At 41.6% G+C, this 22,500-nt stretch overlaps 1 protein-coding gene across 1 annotated transcript in view; it reads right to left on the bottom strand.

The window, feature by feature from the left end:
* The window catches only part of LOC143301941 (uncharacterized), a 155,202-nt gene that overhangs the window by 24,660 nt on the left and 108,042 nt on the right, over positions 1-22,500 (bottom strand). Inside the window, exons 44-52 of the mRNA XM_076616399.1 lie at positions 16,968-17,062; positions 14,606-14,753; positions 13,839-13,953; positions 12,451-12,652; positions 9,938-10,004; positions 7,613-7,774; positions 5,853-5,945; positions 4,298-4,471; positions 1,947-2,018 (exon numbers count right to left, since the gene is read on the bottom strand). Of these exons, the coding sequence (XP_076472514.1) occupies positions 1,947-2,018; positions 4,298-4,471; positions 5,853-5,945; positions 7,613-7,774; positions 9,938-10,004; positions 12,451-12,652; positions 13,839-13,953; positions 14,606-14,753; positions 16,968-17,062 (1,128 nt within the window). The remainder of the gene's footprint in view (positions 1-1,946; positions 2,019-4,297; positions 4,472-5,852; positions 5,946-7,612; positions 7,775-9,937; positions 10,005-12,450; positions 12,653-13,838; positions 13,954-14,605; positions 14,754-16,967; positions 17,063-22,500) is intronic.

Here is a 22,500-nt window from a genome sequence, read left to right as displayed (position 1 = left end):
TACTGCACCATTTTTGTGTGTGGCAAGAGAACATTGCAAGTATCTTGTTCATCATACTGCACCATTTTTGTGTGTGGCAACAGAACATTGCAAGTATCTTGTTCATCATATTGTGCCATGTTTGTGTGTGGCAACAGAACATTGCAAGTATCTTGTTCATCATACTGCACCATTTTTGTGTGTGGCAACAGAACATTGCAAGTATCTTGTTCATCATATTGTGCCATTTTTGTGTGTGGCAACAGAACATTGCAAGTATCTTGTTCATCATATTGTGCCATTTTTGTGTGTGGCAACAGAACATTGCAAGTATCTTGTTCATCATATTGTGCCATTTTTGTGTGTGGCAAGAGAACATTGCAAGTATCTTGTTCATCATATTGTGCCATTTTTGTGTGTTGCAACAGAACATTGCAAGTATCTTGTTCATCATATTGTGCCATTTTTGTGTGTGGCAACAGAACATTGCAAGTAACTTGTTCATCATATTGTGCCATTTTTGGGGGTGGAAACAAGACATGGCAAATATTTGTTTATGACACTGCGCCATTTTTTGTGATAAAAAGAAACATTGCAAAAAATTGTTTATGATACTATGCTATTTTTTTGTGGCAACAAAACATTGCAAATGTTTGTTTATGACACTGTGCCATTTTTTGTGGCAACAAAATATTGCAACTATTTGTTTATGACACTGTGCCATTTTTGTGTGATAAAAAAACAACCACTGCAAATATCTGTTCATGACACTAAGCCATTTTTTGTGGCAATAAAACATTGCAAATATATGTTTATGACACTGTGCAATTTTTGTGGCAAAAAACAAAACAATAACAACATTGCAAATATTTGTTTATGACAATGTGCCATTTTGTGGCAACAAAACATTGCATATATTTGTTTATGGTACTGTGCCATTTTGTGGCAACAAAACATTGCAAACAGTTGTTTATGGTTCTGTGCCATTTTGTGGCAACAAAACATTGCAAACATTTGTTTAAGGTGCTGTGCCATTTTTTGTGGCAACAAACAATCAAATCATGTACTGAAACACAAAACATATCATCATCATGTGCATTTTTGTGCTGAATTCCAAACTGTGTTTGAACAAGAGAAAAAAATGAAAATCGAACGGAAGTGAAACCATAGCTGCAATGAAGCAATAAAAGAAATTTCCAATTTTTGGGGCATAGACAAACATTCTGTAACATACACACAAGCACATACACACTCAGTCACACACACAAAATTGTATAGTGTTGCTGAAACACTGAATCAAATAATGAAAAAAATTGTGTAAATACATATCAGCATGCATATGCACATTCGCATGCTCACATGTACACACACACACACACACACACACACAGCCGTGCATATCATCTATAGATGTGAACAGTTAAAACTATTTACCTATGTCCTTTACACAATCTGCAGTTCCATCTGCTTCCATTAGAAATGTCTTATATGATAATCAAGATGTATCTGAAATAGTTTAATTTGGAGCCCAATTGGCTCTTTGTTCTGATTCTACTGGTTGACTAGTTAGTTTATTTTATTTTGTTTATATTCCTTTTTTTCCCTTTAAAAAAAAATGCTGACTAAGGAGAGAGGAACAGGGAAAATAGTGATGATTTAAGGCATGGGTGGGGTAGGGGAGATAATGGATTTTTGTCTAAAATCACAAATGTGGATAGACGTTAAGCAAAAGAACGAACGAACACACACACACACACTCACACACAAACACATACGTATTCACACAAACACACTATGCATGCGCAAACACACACGCATACACACACACAAACACACACGCAAACACACACACATACACACACACACACATACAACACACATACACACTCTCTCACACACACACACACACACACATACAGACATTACAAACACTACACACACACACAAACAACAACACTTATCCCCACCTCGTCCGACACACAAGCGACCATGACTTTGGAAGTGCGTACACCTCTTGCCAAATCCTCGTAGAATCCTTCCTGCACAGGGAAAACACATCACTGCTAAAGGTGACCTCAGATAAGCGCAAACACAGCATAATCACGAAACAGGACCTCACAAACACAGCAACAGTGCTAAAGGTGACCTCACACAGGCACAAACACAACAGTGCTAAAGGTGACCTCACACATGCAAAAACACAACAGTGCTAAAGGTGACCTCACACAGGCACAAACACAACAACAGTGCTAAAGGTGACCTCATACAGGCACAAACACAACAGTGCTAAAGGTGACCTCACACAGGCACAAACACAACAGTGCTAAAGGTGACCTCACACAGGCACAAACACAACAACAGTGCTAAAGGTGACCTCACACAGGCACAAACACAACAATGCTAAAGGTGACCTCACACAGGCACAAACACAACAGTGCTAAAGGTGACCTCACACAGGCACAAACACAACAACAGTGCTAAAGGTGACCTCACACAGGCACAAACACAACAGTGCTAAAGGTGACCTCACACAGGCACAAACACAACAACAGTGCTAAAGGTGACCTCACACAGGCACAAACACAACAGTGCTAAAGGTGACCTCACATGGGCACAAACACAACAATGCTAAAGGTGACCTCACACAGGCACAAACACAACAACAGTGCTAAAGGTGACCTCACACAGGCACAAACACAACAGTGCTAAAGGTGACCTCACACAGGCACAAACACAACAATGCTAAAGGTGACCTCACACAGGCGCAAACACAACAACAGTGCTCAATGTGAACTCTCAAACACAACAACAGTATACATCCCAAAGTATTGTTTGGAAACAGTGGGGCAAATCAATCATTCTTGTGGGTCAGCACAGCAGTTTTTGTGCCTCACTGCTGTTTTGTTGTCAGTGTGTCTGTGAGCCAGTGAACAGAGTTTTGTCTTGTTTGTCATTTTCCTTTTATTGAGCGTGTGAGGATCTGGAGACACAGCTGGGTTTTTGATTTTTGTTGTTGTTGATTTTTGTTTCTTTGCTGTTGTTGTTGTTGTTGTTGTTGTTTTTTCAGATTGTGCAGGGCTGACCCGGGATGTTTAGTGGAACTCTCAACCTTTGCCAGTCACATGACATTATCACCTCACCCCCTTCTCTCTCTCTCTCTCTCTTTCTTTCACCCTCACTCCCCAAACCCTGAACCCCTTCCCCTCTCTCTCACACTTACCCCCCCAACGCCCACCCTTTCCATCCCAACCTCCCACCCCCCCCCTGCTTTCTCTCCCCACCCCCCTTCACCAACCTGTCCCCCCCCCTCCACTCCTCCCCCATGTGCACCCCCCACCCCACCCTCACCAAACCCCCCCTCATCCTCCCTCTCTTTCCCACCCTCACTCCCTAACTCCTTCCCCAAATCCCTCTCTCCCTTACTCTCTCTCCCCCCCCTCCCCTCCCCCCCACCCCTGTCCCCCTCTCATCACCCACCTGATCCATCTGCTTGATATCCAGCCAGCAGGACACACCCTCTCTCTCTCACACCGACCCCCCAACCTCTTCCCCTGCTCCCCAACCCCTTCCCCTGTCCCCCAACCCCTCTCTCCCCCCCCGCCCCCCATCACCCACCTGCCCCACCTGCTCGATATCCAGCCAGCAGGACACGCCCTCTCTCTCTCACACCCCCACGCCCCCCACCCCTTCCCCTGCCCCCCACCCCCTCTCTCCATCCCCCCCCCATCATCCACCTGCCCCATCTGCTCGATGTCCAGCCAGCAGGACATGCCCCCCCCCCTCTCTCTCACACCGACCCCCCCCACCTCTTCCCCTGCCCCCCAACCCCTCTCTCTCCCCCATCCCCCTCCCATCACCCACCTGATCCATCTGCTCGATATCCAGCCAGCAGGACACGCCCTCTCTCTCCCCCACCTTCCACCCCCGCCACCCCATCACCCACCTGCCCCATCTGCCCGATATCCAGCCAGCAGGACACGCCCCCCCCTCTCTCTCACACCGACCCCCCCACCTCTTCCCCTGCCCCCCAACCCCTCTCTCTCCCCCACCTCCCACCCCTACCCCCCACCACCCCATCACCCACCTGCCCCATCTGCCCGATGTCCAGCCAGCAGGACACGCCCTCTCTCTCTCTCACACTGACCCCCCCACCTCTTCCCCCCACCCCCTCTCTCCACCCCTCCACCACCCCATCACTCACCTGCCCCATCTGCCCGATGTCCAGCCAGCAGGACACGCCCCCCCTCTCTCTCACACCGACCCCCCCACCTCTTCCCCCCACCCCCTCTCTCCACCCCTCCACCACCCCATCACTCACCTGCCCCATCTGCTCGATGTCCAGCCAGCAGGACACGCCCTGGCTGCAGAGGTGGTCCTTGATGGCGCGGGGGTCGCCCCAGCCCATGGCCGAGGGCTGCGACGCCGTGCCCAGCGCCACCGCCTTCTGCGAGTTCTTCCAGCAGTAGCTGATGAAGCAGTCCGGGAACGTCTCCTGCAGAGATCACATTTTTATTTGTTGGTTGGTTTGTTTATTTGTTTGTTTATTTATTTATTTATTCATCTATTTGTTTATCTACTTGTCAATGTTTCTGCCAGTTATTCCAGCAGTAGCTGATGAAGCAGTCCGGGAACGTCTCCTGCAGAGAGACACATATCTATTCATTTATTCATTCATTCATTTCTTTTTTTTGTGTGTGTGTGTGTGTTCGTTTGTGTCTTTGTTCATTCATCTATTCATTTATTTATTCATTTATCACTGTTACTGAGCACCTTCTGCCAGTTCTTCCAGCAGTGGCTGATGAAGCAGTCCAGGAACGTCTCCTGAAGACATCATGTGTTTATTTATTCATTCATTTGTTTGCTTGTGTATTCATTCATTTATTTATTTATTCATTCATTCATTTATCACAGTTGCTTAGCGCCACTGCTTTTTGTCAGGTCTTCCAGCCACAGCTGATGAAGCAGTCATGGACCGTCTCCTGCAGGGATCACATGTTCATCTACTTATTCATTTATTTATCTATCTAGTTGTTTGAAGAAGAAGGAGAAGAAAGAAGAGCAAAAACAAAAAAACAAAAACAAATTTGAAATTAATTCATTTAATAAAAGTAAAAAGAATGAATGAGTCAATGGATGAATGAACTGACGGAAGAATGTGTGAATAGATAAACGAGTGAACGGATGAGAAAGTAAACGAAACCAAGAGAGGCAAGGCCTTGAAGACTCACTTGTGGCAAATTAAGTCCCCTAGCATTAATTACAGAGTAATTTCCCTTTTTTACTTTCTGCACCAAATGTTTGCAAAATAAATAAAACTTCCATGCTTAGCAAAAGAAGTTCCTGTTTGAACAAAAAATGATAATAATGACTGCTCTTGTTGTTGTGTCAGAATATCAGATCAAAGTGCCAAGTTTAGAGAATACAAAAAATATAAATATAACAGTAAATGCAGTTTGCATATAATTAGGCTTCATTTTATATTTTTTTGTGCCCATCCCAGAGGTGCAATATTGTTTTAAACAAGATGACTGGAAAGAACTGAATTTTTCCTATTTTTATGTCTAATTTGGTGTCAACTGACAAGGTATTTGCAGAGAAAATGTCAATGTTAAAGTTTATCACGGACATACAGACACACACACACAGAGACACACACACACACACAGACACACACACACACACATACAGACAACCGAACACTGGGTTAAAACATAGACTCACTTTGTTTACACAAGTGAGTCAAAAATGAATGAATGAATGAATATCATGAAACAACACAAGTGTTTAATAACATACAAGAAAGAGTGCTCCAATAACAAACAAACAGACAAACAAACAGACAGACAGACAGACAAAATCTTGTGAGAACTAACCGTGGTTTTCAGGCCCGCTTTGGTCTTGACGGCGGCGACCAGTTCCTTGATTTTGCTGTCGTAGCGTGAGATGTCCTGCATCTTTACATACACCTGAACACACACACACACACACACAGAGACATAAACACACACACACACACACAGATAAACACACACACACAGATAAACACACACACACACAGATAAACACACACACACACACAGATAATCACACACCACACACACACACAGATAATCACACACCATACACCCCCACAGAGATAATCACACACACACACATACACACAGACCATCCCTCCCCCCCACCCCCCACCCCCACACACAGATAATCACACACACACAGATAATCACACACACACACACACACACACACACACACACACACACACACACAGAGATAATCACACACACACACACACAGATAATCACACACGCACACACAATACGCAGAGACAAACACACATCCCCCCCCCACACACACACACAAACTCACACACACACACACACACACACACACGTGTGTGTGTGCACACACATACACACACCAACACACACACATGAACACACATATACACACTACCATCACAGACAAATGCACACACACACACCATACACACACACACACACACACACACACACACTCACAACACACACACACAAAGACATATACACAAGCGCGCGCGCACACACACACACACACACAAAGACATATACACACGCGCACGCGCGCACACACACACACACACACACCACATCTAAACTGTTATGTGCAATACAAGAACACAATAAAATATGTCAAAAAGCTACCATAGCTCTTTATAGCCTTGGGGGCAGTGAACTGATATCCAACGAGACCAGGTTTCCACACAGGAAGGCAGGGCCTAGTTCTCTCCCTTTCTCCAACCCAAATCAGCTACAAATTCATTCACACACCACCATGCTGAAACCAGGGAGCCTTGAACCTTAGATCACCGGTCAACACTGGATCACACACTCCTGTGATGGAAACTGAGCTGCCATTTGTTTCTCCAGTTCTGAAGTTGGTCCAGATCATCCTGTAGGTCTTGAGGGCCTTGGTCTGTGTCAGTCCTAGCATATGGAGCTTTGTGTCATCAGTGAATATCTTTACGTTGCTTTTCACGTGTCTAGGGAGATCGTTGATGAAAATGATGAAAAGAACGGGAACAAGAACGCTGCCTTGAGGTATTCCACTGGTCACGTCAGCTTCTGATGAATGTATTCCATTGACCACTGCTTGTTGGTGTCTGCCAGTCAGGAAATCAGAGATCCAGTCCAATACATTGCCACAGATTCCAAGAGCTGCTATTTTTGTCAGCAATCTGCAATGAGGTACCAAGTCGAAGGCCTTCTGGTAATCCATGTAGATGATATCTACACTGCCACCATCATCCAAGATTTTGGTCCAGTCATCCATGGCTTCCAACAGGCTGCCTACCTGGGCAACACAACATAATGCAGCACAGCACAGCACAGCACAGCACAACACAACACAACACAACACAACAACGCCATCCAACACAACACAACAAAATCTAATATACAGCACAGCACAATACAGTTTCAGTAGCTCAAGACGGCGTCACTGCGTTCGGACAAATCCATATACGCTACACCACATCTGCCAAGCAGATGCCTGACCAGCAGCGTAACCTAACGCGCACAATACAACACAACACAACGCAACACAGCAAAACACAGCACAGCACACCACAACCCATCCCAACACAACACAGCACCTCGTTTCCCAGAAGGAAGTTGATGTCCTGTTTCTGCCAGTCGGCCGTCTTGCCCATCGTCATCAGCAGGAAGGGCTTCTTCAGCGTCTCCCTGGCGTAAAAGATGAGGCTGTAGCACTGCTTGTTGGACAGGAACTCGTCAGAGATGCCGATGATCACCACCTGTGCAGGTAATCATAATAACAATCATCATCATAATGATAATACTAACAATAGTAACAACAACAACAATAACAGTAATAATGAGGAGGAGGGAAGGAGGAGAAGGATATGAGTTCCAATCCTCAGTCAGAGACAAAGCTCTTCCTTACATAGCACCTATCCTCAGTCAGAGACAAAGCTCTTCCTTACATAGCACCTATCCTCAGTGGGAGACAAAGCTCTTCCTTACATAGCACCTATCCTCAGTCGGAGACAAAGCTCTTCCTTACATAGCATCTATCCTCAGTGGGAGACAAAGCTCTTCCTTACATAGCACCTATCCTCAGTCAGAGAAAAAGCTCTTCCTTACATAGCACCTATCCTCAGTCAGAGAAAAAGCTCTTCCTTACATAGCACCTATCCTCAGGCGGAGACAAAGCTCTTCCTTACATAGCACCTATCCTCAGTGGGAGACAAAGCTCTTCCTTACATAGCACCTACGGAGACAAAGCTCTTCCTTACATAGCACCTATCCTCAGTCGGAGACAAAGCTCTAAGCGCTTTACAAACACAGTCATTTGCAACAACAGGCTGCCTCCCTGGGTTGAGCCGACTGACAGCTGCCAATTGGGTGCTTGTCATTACTTTTTTTTTTTTTTTAAAGTAGAAATAACGATATCGGTGATGATACTGATGATGATAACAATGATAATTATACTACAATGCTATACCACTACTGGACACCTTGAAGACAAACTTCAAACCCTGTGACATAGACATCGCTTCCTGGGAAACCGATGTCCCTGACCGCTGTCGCTGGAGGACTCTGTGCTCTAGTGGAATAAAGACGTTTGAAAACAAGAGAACGCTGGCCATTAAGGAGAAGTGCGAGCGAAGGAAGCAGGGCTCAACTTCTGGAGATGTTTTCCCTTGCACACACCTGTGGGAAGTGCTGCGCATCCAGAATCGGCCTCTTCTCCCATATGAGGACACACCGACAGATAAGCCTGCCTGCCTGCCTACGCATCCATCAGTCCAACGGGAGACTTCATCATTATACTACTACTACTACTTCATGATAATGATAATAATCGATAATAATGGTAACAACAAGTAATGCAGACTGACGCTCACACTTCCCAGACTCCGCGTCCTGTAGCCTTACAATAAGAGTTAACAGACCCAAGACTATACACCCATTCCCAGTTCCACATATCATACACAAACAAGCACGTGAACACACAAACTTACAAACTCACAAACACACATGCAAACACCCACACAGCCAGCAGAAGTTCAAGAAGCAGTGGTAGCAGCTGAAGGTTCATTTGTCAAACAGTTTACAAGACTTCTTTATTGTATTACTCTTTTTTTGTCATGACAGATTTCTCTGTGTGAAATTCAGGCTGCTCTCCCCAGGGAGAGCGCGTCACTACACTGAAAGCGCCATCCATTTTGGGGTATTTGTTTCCTGTCTGCGATTTTATTTGTTTTTTTGTATCTGAGTGGATTTTTCTACAGAATTTGGCCAGGGACAACCCTTTTGTTGCTGTGGGTTCTTTTATGTGTGCTAGGTGCATGCTGCACATGGGACCTCAGTTTATCGTTTCATCCGAATGACTATAGTGTCCAGACCACCACTCAATGTCTAGTGGATGGGGAGAAAATACTGGCGACTATGGGATTCGAGCCAGGGTGCTCAGATTCTCTCAGACTTGACAGGAGGAAGGTGGCAGAATGGTTAAGACGCTCAGCTGTTAATACAGAGGGTCTGTGAGGGTGTGGGTTCGAATCCCACTCTCGCCCTTTCTCCCAAGTTTGACTGGAAAATCAAACTGAGCGTCTAGTCTTTTGGATGAGACGATAAACCGAGGTCCCATGTGCAGCACACACTTGGCGCACTGAAAAAGAACCCATGGCAACAAGAGTGTTGTCCTCTGGCAAAATTATGCAAAAAGAAATCCACTCTCATTGGTACAGAACTATATAAGCATGCACTCAAGGCCTGACAAGCGCGTTGGGTTATGCTGCTGTCAGGCATCTGCCTACTGTAGCAGATGAGGTGTAGCATATATGGATTTGTCCAAACGCACTGACGCCTCCTTGAGAAACTGAAACTGAAAACTGAAACTGACATGACAACACGCAGGAACCCCAGATCCACACCACCGTTTTCCCCCCTACCTGTGCTGACTTCATGGACAGTGTCAGAGCCTCCATGTTGGCGTTTTCTGGGTCATCCGTGAAGGACCTGTTAACAGCCAGATATACCATCCAGGTTAACTCACTCAGTACGGCCAGTCCTCTCTTCTCCTCTACACAGACCCCTCGGATGTCCAGTGGGTGTCTGAATGACCCAACCTTTAGCTTCCGTCGTCAGAATTGTGGTATTCTTTGTCAACATTCACGTCGTCAGTGTAAGAGCCTTCTGCTTGCAATATTTTGATGATGGTAATTGGGGTGAAACGCTGTTAACGTCGTCTCTTTCACCGTTCGTATGGAAAGAGATATAGCCACAGGGAGAAAGTACAACATTCCTGTGCATTCATAAAATTTGTTGGGAAAAGGTGTATAACTTGCGAATAATCATACTTTTTTCATTTTAATATTTTTTATATATATACATTTCTGTTGATTTTCAAGCTTGTTATGATAAATGCAGTTTGTTTGGGTTTTCTATTTTTAGCTTTAAAAAAAAAAATTATTTTTCTTTGTTTGTTACCAAGCAGCATACTAGTATAATGCTGTTATGATAAATTCAATTTGTTTTGTTTGGTTTTTTGTTGTTTTCTGTTGTTGGTTTTTTGTTGTTGTTTGTTTGTTTGCTATGAAGCAGTATATTAGTATAATGCTGTTGTGAGCGATAAATCCAATTTGCTTTTTTTTTGTTGTTGTTGTTGCTGATTGTTTGTTTGTAATTATTTTATTTTATATATATATATATTTTTTTTCTCAAGGCCTGACTAAGCGCGTTGGGTTATGCTGCTGGTCAGGCATCTGCTTGGCAGATGTGGTGTAGCGTATATGGATTTGTCTGAACGCAGTGACGCCTCTTTGAGCTACTGAAACTAAAAAAACAACAACTAAACTATGAAGCAGCATGTTGGTAGAATGCTGTTGTGATAAATTCAATTTGTTTTTTGGTTTCTTGTTGTTGTTGATTGTTTGTTAAGACACAGCATGTTAGTAGAATGCCCTCCAAAACCACAAGGAACAAAAAGTATCAAACCTTTTTGAATCTCACTGCAGTTTATCAACCAGTTATCAATTCTTATTCCACCGATGCACAACAGCCTGTGCTCCTTTTCTTCAGGTCTTTTCTGTTGCATTCACAAGCAGCAAATCACTCCTTCCTATGAAATGGGCTTTTACATGCATGGCTATTCTCCTATCGCTATTCAGGCAGCCATGCTGGCATTTTGAGCAACTGGTGCATGCTCTGTGTGTGTGTGTGTGTGTGTGTGTGTGTGTGTGTGTGTGTGTGTGTTCAAATTTGAACACCCTACTGATTACTAACATGGATGATTTGATTTGTGATGTGTGCACATACACATGACAGGGGTAATGGAACTGGAAGGTCAATTCAATTCAACTCAGTTCAAAATACTTTATCGTCTGCTTCAACCAAAACAGAAAATTCTCTTTACGCTCACTTAAAATAAAATAAAATACCCGTCAGCAAAAATCAAAGAGAAAAAACAAACAACTGACACACCCTTCACTGATCACCATGCACACAAGGTCTTTACACAAGAAGATGAGAGACAGATCCAGAGACAGAACCAGAGACAGAAAGACAGACAGAGAAAAGGAGACAACAAACATTATTATTATCATCATCATCATCATCATCATGAGCATTTATGCCTTATCTTGAAAATAAGCCCTAGGCGTTTACAAATAGAACACATATTGTATTGTATTGTATTGTATTTTTCTATTTGTCACAACAGATTTCTCTGTGTGAAATTCAAGCTGCTCTCCAACTGGAGAGTACATCGCTACACTGAGAGTGCCACCCCCTTTTTTTTTTTTTTTGTATTTTTTCCAGCGTGCAGTTTTATTTATTTTTCCTATTGAAGTGGATTTTTATACAGAATTTTGCCAGGAACACCCCTTTTGTTGCCATGGGTTCTTTTACGTGCACTAAGTGCATCCTGCACACCTGACCTCAGCTTATCATCTCATCTGAATGACTAGCATCCAGACCACCACTCAAGGTCTAGTGGAGGGGGAGAAAATATCAAAAAGGAAAAACTGTACACAAGATACCAAACACTATTAAAAATTATTCATTCATCCCCCACCCCCACCCCTCCACACACACCCACAATACAGACAAGCACACATGTACACATCATGTGAGGGAGGTGGGGGGAAGAGGGAGGAGGATGGGGAGACGGGGTATTAGAAGTCAAAGTCAAAAGTCAAAGTCAAAAATGTTTTAACTGTCAGGCCTCTGGCCCATAACAACAAGAGTTATGATAAAATAAACTGACCATAACGTGTGTTGATTTACATACTATTGATTATTCCAGCATTTTCACAAGATCAAAGAAAGCCTGGACAATGAGGGGTGTCTGTAGTATTTCAGTGGTATTTACTCAACTCTGAGTTCTTATATTTCAGATGTACAAAAAGGAGTGTTAGAGAAAGAAAGAAAGGGAATAGAAAAAAACAACAACCAACAAACATACACTTTATATCCAGCTTGCCGCAGATCCTGCAGAATGGTGCTTGGATGAATGACTTTTCCGTCCTCCGCCAGCGAAGGCACATTCTTGCGGGAGTAGCAGACAAAGACGCTGATGACCAAATCCTCTTCCAGAGAATGCAGCTCATGTACGCTGCGATGCAGATGGTCATCAAAGTCAGAACTGTGGTCTGGGGGCATGATAGCTGCAATGACAGTATTAAAAAAAAAAATCCAGTGAGTGTCTTCACAAGTGGCGCTGCAAGCAGATACATGTTTTCTGTGATAGTTTATTCATTCAATGTGTTCATAAACGATGTTGTGAGAAGGACCTGTTTTCTGAAGGACCTAATTCATTAAATGCCTTCACAAGTGGCGCTGCGAGCAGGATACACATTTCCTGTAACAGTGAATTTATTCAATACCATCAAAAATGGCACTGCGAGCAGGATACACATTTCCTTTAACAGTGAATTTATTCAATACCATCAAAAATGGCACTGTGAGAGCAGGATACACATTTCCTGTAATGACTAATTCATTCAACACCTTCACAAGTGGCGCTGCGAGTGGGATACACATTTCCTGTAATGACTAATTCATTCGACACCTTCACAAGTGGCGCTGCCAGCAGGATACACATTTCCTGTAATGACTAATTCATTCAACACCTTCACAAGTAGCGCTGCGAGTGAGATACACATTTCCTGTAATGACTAATTCATTCAAAAACTGTCACAAGCGGTGCTGAAAACATGATACATGTTTGGCCAGGCAGCGGGTTCACTGAACGCCTTCATGAGGTGGCGCTGTGGGCATGATACACATCTGTCTGTAGCAACTGGCAACAATCAACCAATCAAAATCAGAGCATCCTGTATTTACAAAATGCACATATGTTATCCTGGAGAAATATGCAAAACACAAGATGGGCAGAAGCTACGGAATGCAACCCACAGACACACACACAGATACACACACACACACACACACAGATACACACACACACACACACACACACATACACACACACACACACACACAGATACACACACACACACACACACACAGAACAGAGAAACACACACACACACACACACACACACACACACACACATACACACACACACACACACACACAGATACACACACACACATACACACACACACATACACAGACACACACACACATATTCACACACAGACACAAACACACAGACACAAACACACACACACACACACCAACATCTAGGCAAGGAAAAGAAAGGGGTGGAGGGACGTACCCTGTACACACACACACACACACACACACACATACACACAGAACAGAGAAACACACACACACACACACACACACACACACACACCAAAGAAAGGGGTGGAGGGACGTACCCTGTATTTCTGGGATGGACATGATGTGGAAGGAGTCACACTGCAGGAAGGGAGCCTTGAACTCCACCGCCCTCTGAACCTTGGAGCGGGCGAACATGCACGGCTCCGACAGCAGCTGTGAGGTAAACAGGGGAAACGAGGTGATGATGATGATGACGATGATGATGATGTGTATGGACACACACATGAACCCTGTTCCAATTCATGATGTTAATAAATCAATTATTCATTTATTTATTGACCTATGTACTTGTGTCTTATGAACCTTCAGGTTTCATGACATCAAAACTTTTTCTGTTCTATTCTATTCACTCACACACACACACACACACACACACACACACAGTACACACCGTGGACTGACACTCCACACAGGGAATGAAGTAGTCGTAGTGCACACCACTGTAGGACTCGGCGATCACACAACACACACACACTCCACACCCCCCACACCACACACACCAACCACCACAGGGACACTCACAGTAGTCCACCACTGTAGACCGGCGATCAACACAACACCCACACACGCACACACACACACACACACACACACACCACACACACACACACACACACACACAACACATACACACCGGACTGACATCCACACAGGGAATGAAAGTAGTCGTTTTTAGTGCACACCACCACTGTAGGACTCGTCGATCAGGACACACACACAACACACACACACACACACACAGACACACACACACACACACAGACACACACACACACACAGACACACACACACACACAGTACACACCGTGGACTGACACTCCACACAGGGAATGAAGTAGTCGTAGTGCACACCACTGTAGGACTCGGCGATCAGACACTCAAACACCTCATGCACCAAGAAGAGAACGTTTTCCGGCTTGAAGCCCTGAGCTTTGACCAGCACTTCCACCGTGCTGAAAAAAAACCCAAAAAAAACCCCAACTAAAACAGTCGTTGGAGGGACATGGTGGCAGTCTCCATTCTGGGGGAGACGCTCACTCAGTCTGGCTCCACGACTAAGCTATTATTGTCATCATTAGGTATGAGACCATTGAGCGTATTCTTGTCATGGATGAAATCATCATCGAAATATACTTAAAATAGCATTCACAGAGTATCAGATCATTAAGTGTATTCTCATCACTGAACAAATCATAACCAAAATATACTTGAAAATAGCAATCATAGAAATCAAATCAAATCAAGTCAAAAACACTTTATTAATCCACATGGAAATTAACTTGTGCAATCACAGGCTCATTGTAAACACCAACATAAAATTATCATGCTCAACATAAAAATAAATTAAAACTAGTCAAATCAGAAAATAAGAATTCCCAATAGCTGACGACATACTACCCCCCCCCCCCACCCCCCCCCACACACACACATACTCATGTTAAGACAACAGGGTATTGCACAACAATATTTACAAATGAAAACATCCAAGAAATAAAAGGTATATATTACTAAAATAACATCTGCACACTACACACACGCACGCACGCAAGCGCGCGCACACACACACACACGCACACACACACCATTAAGCGTATTCTTATCATAGATTAAATCATTACCAAAATCTACTTAAAATAGTGGAGTACAAATCTAATTAAACTAGGATTCATAGAGTATGAGACCATTAAATGTATTCACACAATGGAGCAAATACTGCCAAAATCAGATCATTCGGATGAGATGATAAACCGAGGTCCTGTGTGCAGCATGCACTTAGCGCACGTAAAAGAACCCACGGCAACAAAAGGGTTGTTCCTGGCAAAATTCTGTAGAAAAATCCACTTCGATAGGAAAAAAACAAATAAAACTGCACGCAGGAAAAAATACAAAAAAAATGGGTGGCGCTGTAGTGTAGCGACGCACTCTCCCTGGGGAGAGCAGCCCGAATTTCACACAGAGAAATCTGTTGTGATTAAAAAAGAAATACAAATACAAAATATGTGAAAACAGAATTAATAAAGTACAAGACCATAGCATCCATACATGTTGTGTTGGGAAATGCAAAAAACAAACAAACAAAAAACCGATACAACATGCACACAAAGCTGTGTGAACTAAGAAAGGCAGGCATCATACTGATTCTTTGACAGCTGTTCTTGGATATGGAAATATTCATTCTGGAAAAGATTAGGAACTATTTCACCACCCCTCCTTTTAAATGCCAAAGACAGATGTCAGCCGTTCCCAGACCTGTCAAGTGTTTGAAGGAACAATCAGGAAGTTTGGTAAGAACATTCAGACTCCGAGCTACATCAGCAAATGGGCACAGACGCTGTTTTGACCGAGACGCAACTTGATTCAGCCACATTCTCTCTTGTTCGGGCAAACGATTACGCTGACTGGTGGACTCAATGCTGTTTCAATGTAAACACGTACACGGTTAGCTGACCATCATCACGTGAGACCAAGGTTAGTAGTGACTGCCCTGGCCTCATGATCGATAAGCCTAGAGCGTCTGGGTAATGTTACGACAGGAAAACAAGGGACCATGCTGTGTAGTCGAAAACGAACTTGTTGACGTTGGCATAACATCGGAACAAACTGTGATGGAATGTAACAAAATACGGCGAAATCCTAACAGTTGGCATCTCTGTGTTCCTAACCCTGTGTGATATATAGCTGTTTTCTAACCTCCCCCCCCACCACCCCACCCCTTCCCTCCCCCCTAACCAGCCCCCTCACCACCCCTCCCCACAACCCCCCCCCCCAATCCTCCCCCCCTCCCCACAACCCCCCCCCCCCACAATCCTCCCCCCCCCTCCTTTTTTTTTTTTTTTTTTTTTTTTGTCATAAGATAGTGAGTTTTGATAGTTTCAGAATTAGTTGGTTGTATTTTTGATTGTGTACTATTTACGATTGTGTGGGTGCACGTGTGCTTGTGTGTATTGTGTGTGTGTGTGGTGGGGGGGGGAGGTGGGGGGGTTGAATAATTTTTAATAATGTTTGGTATCTCGTGTTCAGTTTTTCCTTTTTGATATTTATTTCTATTTGTAAATGCCTAGGGCTTATTTTCAAGATTAGATGTAAATGCTCACAATAATAATAATAATAATAATAATAATAATAATACTAACAATAATACTGATGCTTTGCACCCTCTTCCTCACCCAGTTTGGAGAACCAAAGCAGAGTGGCGGTTCTTTCTCAGCATCGACCCCTTCTTCCACAAGATGGCGCTGTCTGAAAACTCGTGGAGACGAACCTGAGAAGGAGTGAATGGGGAGTAATCAGGCAGCAGTAAGTGATGTACAGAGGTGTCTCACTGCAGGACTGACAATGGGCATATGACTGAACAAATCACAATGTACAATCAATGGGCATATGACTGAACAAATCACAATGTACAATCAATGGGCATATGACTGAACAAATCACACAATGTACAATCAATGGACATATGACTGAACAAATCACAGAATGTACAATCAATGGACATATGACTGAACAAATCACACAATGTACAATCAATGGACATATGACTGAACAAATCACAGAATGTACAATCAATGGACATATGACTGAACAAATCACACAATGTACAATCAATGGGCACATGACTGGACAAATCACACAATGTACAATCAATGGGCATATGACTGAACAAATCACAATGTACAATCAATGGGCATATGACTGAACAAATCACAATGTACAATCAATGGGCATATGACTGAACAAATCACACAATGTACAATCAATGGGCATATGACTGAACAAATCACAATGTACAATCAATGGGCATATGACTGAACAAATCACAATGTACAATCAATGGACATATGACTGAACAAATCACAATGTACAATCAATGGACATATGACTGAACAAATCACACAATGTACAATCAATGGACATATGACTGAACAAATCACAATGTACAATCAATGGACATATGACTGAACAAATCACACAATGTACAATCAATGGACATATGACTGAACAAATCACACAATGTACAATCAATGGGCATATGACTGAACAAATCACACAATGTACAATCAATGGGCATATGACTGAACAAATCACACAATGTACAATCAATGGACATATGACTGAACAAATCACAGAATGTACAATCAATGGGCATATGACTGAACAAATCACACAATGTACAATCAATGGACATATGACTGAACAAATCACAGAATGTACAATCAATGGACATATGACTGAACAAATCACACAATGTACAATCAATGGGCATATGACTGAACAAATCACACAATGTACAATCAATGGGCATATGACTGAACAAATCACACAATGTACAATCAATGGACATATGACTGAACAAATCACAGAATGTACAATCAATGGGCATATGACTGAACAAATCACACAATGTAAATCAATGGGCATATGACTGAACAAATCACACAATGTACAATCAATGGACATATGACTGAACAAATCACAATGTACAATCAATGGACATATGACTGAACAAATCACAATGTACAATCAATGGGCATATGACTGAACAAATCACACAATGTACAATCAATGGGCATATGACTGAACAAATCACAATGTACAATCAATGGGCATATGACTGAACAAATCACAGAATGTACAATCAATGGACATATGACTGAACAAATCACAAAGTACAATCAATGGGCATTGACTGAACAAATCACACAATGTACAATCAATGGGCATTTGACTGAACAAATCACACAATGTACAATCAATGGGCATATGACTGAACAAATCACACAATGTACAATCAATTGGCATATGACTGAACAAATCACACAATGTACAATCAACGGGCATATGACTGAACAAATCACACAATGTACAATCAACGGGCATATGACTGAACAAATCACACAATGTACAATCAATGGGCATATGACTGAACAAATCACAATGTACAATCAATGGGCATATGACTGAACAAATCACAATGTACAATCAATGGGCATATGACTGAACAAATCACAGAATGTACAATCAATGGACATATGACTGAAAAAATCACAATGTACAATCAATGGGCATATGACTGAACAAATCACAGAATGTACAATCAATGGACATATGACTGAACAAATCACAATGTACAATCAATGGACATATGACTGAACAAATCACAGAATGTACAATCAATGGACATATGACTGAACAAATCACAATGTACAATCAATGGACATATGACTGAACAAATCACAGAATGTACAATCAATGGACATATGACTGAACAAATCACACAATGTACAATCAATGGACATATGACTGAACAAATCACACAATGTACAATCAATGGGCATTTGACTGAACAAATCACACACTGTAAATCAATGGGCATATGACTGAACAAATCACAATGTACAATCAATGGGCATATGACTGAACAAATCACAATGTACAATCAATGGGCATATGACTGAACAAATCACAATGTACAATCAATGGACATATGACTGAACAAATCACACAATGTACAATCAATGGGCATATGACTGAACAAATCACAATGTACAATCAATGGGCATATGACTGAACAAATCACACAATGTACAATCAATGGGCATATGACTGAACAAATCACACAATGTACAATCAATGGGCATATGACTGAACAAATCACACAATGTACAATCAATGGGCATATGACTGAACAAATCACAATGTACAATCAATGGGCATATGACTGAACAAATCACAATGTACAATCAATGGGCATATGACTGAACAAATCACAATGTACAATCAATGGACATATGACTGAACAAATCACAATGTACAATCAATGGGCATATGACTGAACAAATCACACAATGTATAATCAATGGACATATGACTGAACAAATCACAATGTACAATCAATGGACATATGACTGAACAAATCACAGAATGTACAATCAATGGACATATGACTGAACAAATCACAATGTACAATCAATGGACATATGACTGAACAAATCACAATGTACAATCAATGGGCATATGACTGAACAAATCACAGAATGTACAATCAATGGACATATGACTGAACAAATCACAATGTACAATCAATGGGCATATGACTGAACAAATCACAATGTACAATCAATGGGCATATGACTGAACAAATCACAATGTACAATCAATGGGCATATGACTGAACAAATCACACAATGTACAATCAATGGGCATATGACTGAACAAATCACAATGTACAATCAATGGGCATATGACTGAACAAATCACAATGTACAATCAATGGACATATGACTGAACAAATCACAATGTACAATCAATGGACATATGACTGAACAAATCACACAATGTACAATCAATGGACATATGACTGAACAAATCACAATGTACAATCAATGGACATATGACTGAACAAATCACACAATGTACAATCAATGGACATATGACTGAACAAATCACACAATGTACAATCAATGGGCATATGACTGAACAAATCACACAATGTACAATCAATGGGCATATGACTGAACAAATCACACAATGTACAATCAATGGACATATGACTGAACAAATCACAGAATGTACAATCAATGGGCATATGACTGAACAAATCACACAATGTACAATCAATGGACATATGACTGAACAAATCACAGAATGTACAATCAATGGACATATGACTGAACAAATCACACAATGTACAATCAATGGGCATATGACTGAACAAATCACACAATGTACAATCAATGGGCATATGACTGAACAAATCACACAATGTACAATCAATGGACATATGACTGAACAAATCACAGAATGTACAATCAATGGGCATATGACTGAACAAATCACACAATGTAAATCAATGGGCATATGACTGAACAAATCACACAATGTACAATCAATGGACATATGACTGAACAAATCACAATGTACAATCAATGGACATATGACTGAACAAATCACAATGTACAATCAATGGGCATATGACTGAACAAATCACACAATGTACAATCAATGGGCATATGACTGAACAAATCACAATGTACAATCAATGGGCATATGACTGAACAAATCACAGAATGTACAATCAATGGACATATGACTGAACAAATCACAAAGTACAATCAATGGGCATTGACTGAACAAATCACACAATGTACAATCAATGGGCATTTGACTGAACAAATCACACAATGTACAATCAATGGGCATATGACTGAACAAATCACACAATGTACAATCAATTGGCATATGACTGAACAAATCACACAATGTACAATCAACGGGCATATGACTGAACAAATCACACAATGTACAATCAACGGGCATATGACTGAACAAATCACACAATGTACAATCAATGGGCATATGACTGAACAAATCACAATGTACAATCAATGGGCATATGACTGAACAAATCACAATGTACAATCAATGGGCATATGACTGAACAAATCACAGAATGTACAATCAATGGACATATGACTGAAAAAATCACAATGTACAATCAATGGGCATATGACTGAACAAATCACAGAATGTACAATCAATGGACATATGACTGAACAAATCACAATGTACAATCAATGGACATATGACTGAACAAATCACAGAATGTACAATCAATGGACATATGACTGAACAAATCACAATGTACAATCAATGGACATATGACTGAACAAATCACAGAATGTACAATCAATGGACATATGACTGAACAAATCACACAATGTACAATCAATGGACATATGACTGAACAAATCACACAATGTACAATCAATGGGCATTTGACTGAACAAATCACACACTGTAAATCAATGGGCATATGACTGAACAAATCACAATGTACAATCAATGGGCATATGACTGAACAAATCACAATGTACAATCAATGGGCATATGACTGAACAAATCACAATGTACAATCAATGGACACATGACTGAACAAATCACACAATGTACAATCAATGGGCATATGACTGAACAAATCACAATGTACAATCAATGGGCATATGACTGAACAAATCACACAATGTACAATCAATGGCATATGACTGAACAAATCACACAATGTACAATCAATGGGCATATGACTGAACAAATCACACAATGTACAATCAATGGGCATATGACTGAACAAATCACAATGTACAATCAATGGGCATATGACTGAACAAATCACAATGTACAATCAATGGGCATATGACTGAACAAATCACAATGTACAATCAATGGACATATGACTGAACAAATCACAATGTACAATCAATGGGCATATGACTGAACAAATCACACAATGTACAATCAATGGACATATGACTGAACAAATCACAATGTACAATCAATGGACATATGACTGAACAAATCACAGAATGTACAATCAATGGACATATGACTGAACAAATCACAATGTACAATCAATGGGCATATGACTGAACAAATCACACAATGTACAATCAATGGGCATATGACTGAACAAATCACAATGTACAATCAATGGGCATATGACTGAACAAATCACACAATGTACAATCAATGGACATATGACTGAACAAATCACAATGTACAATCAATGGGCATATGACTGAACAAATCACACAATGTACAATCAATGGGCATATGACTGAACAAATCACAGAATGTACAATCAATGGACATATGACTGAACAAATCACAATGTACAATCAATGGACATATGACTGAACAAATCAC

The sequence above is a fragment of the Babylonia areolata genome, chromosome 28 (genome assembly GCF_041734735.1).
Source record: "Babylonia areolata isolate BAREFJ2019XMU chromosome 28, ASM4173473v1, whole genome shotgun sequence".
Classification (NCBI taxonomy): Eukaryota; Metazoa; Mollusca; class Gastropoda; order Neogastropoda; family Buccinidae; genus Babylonia; species Babylonia areolata.
The sequence above is the reverse complement of the archived record's forward strand: the minus strand, read 5'-3'. Positions and strand labels throughout refer to the sequence as shown.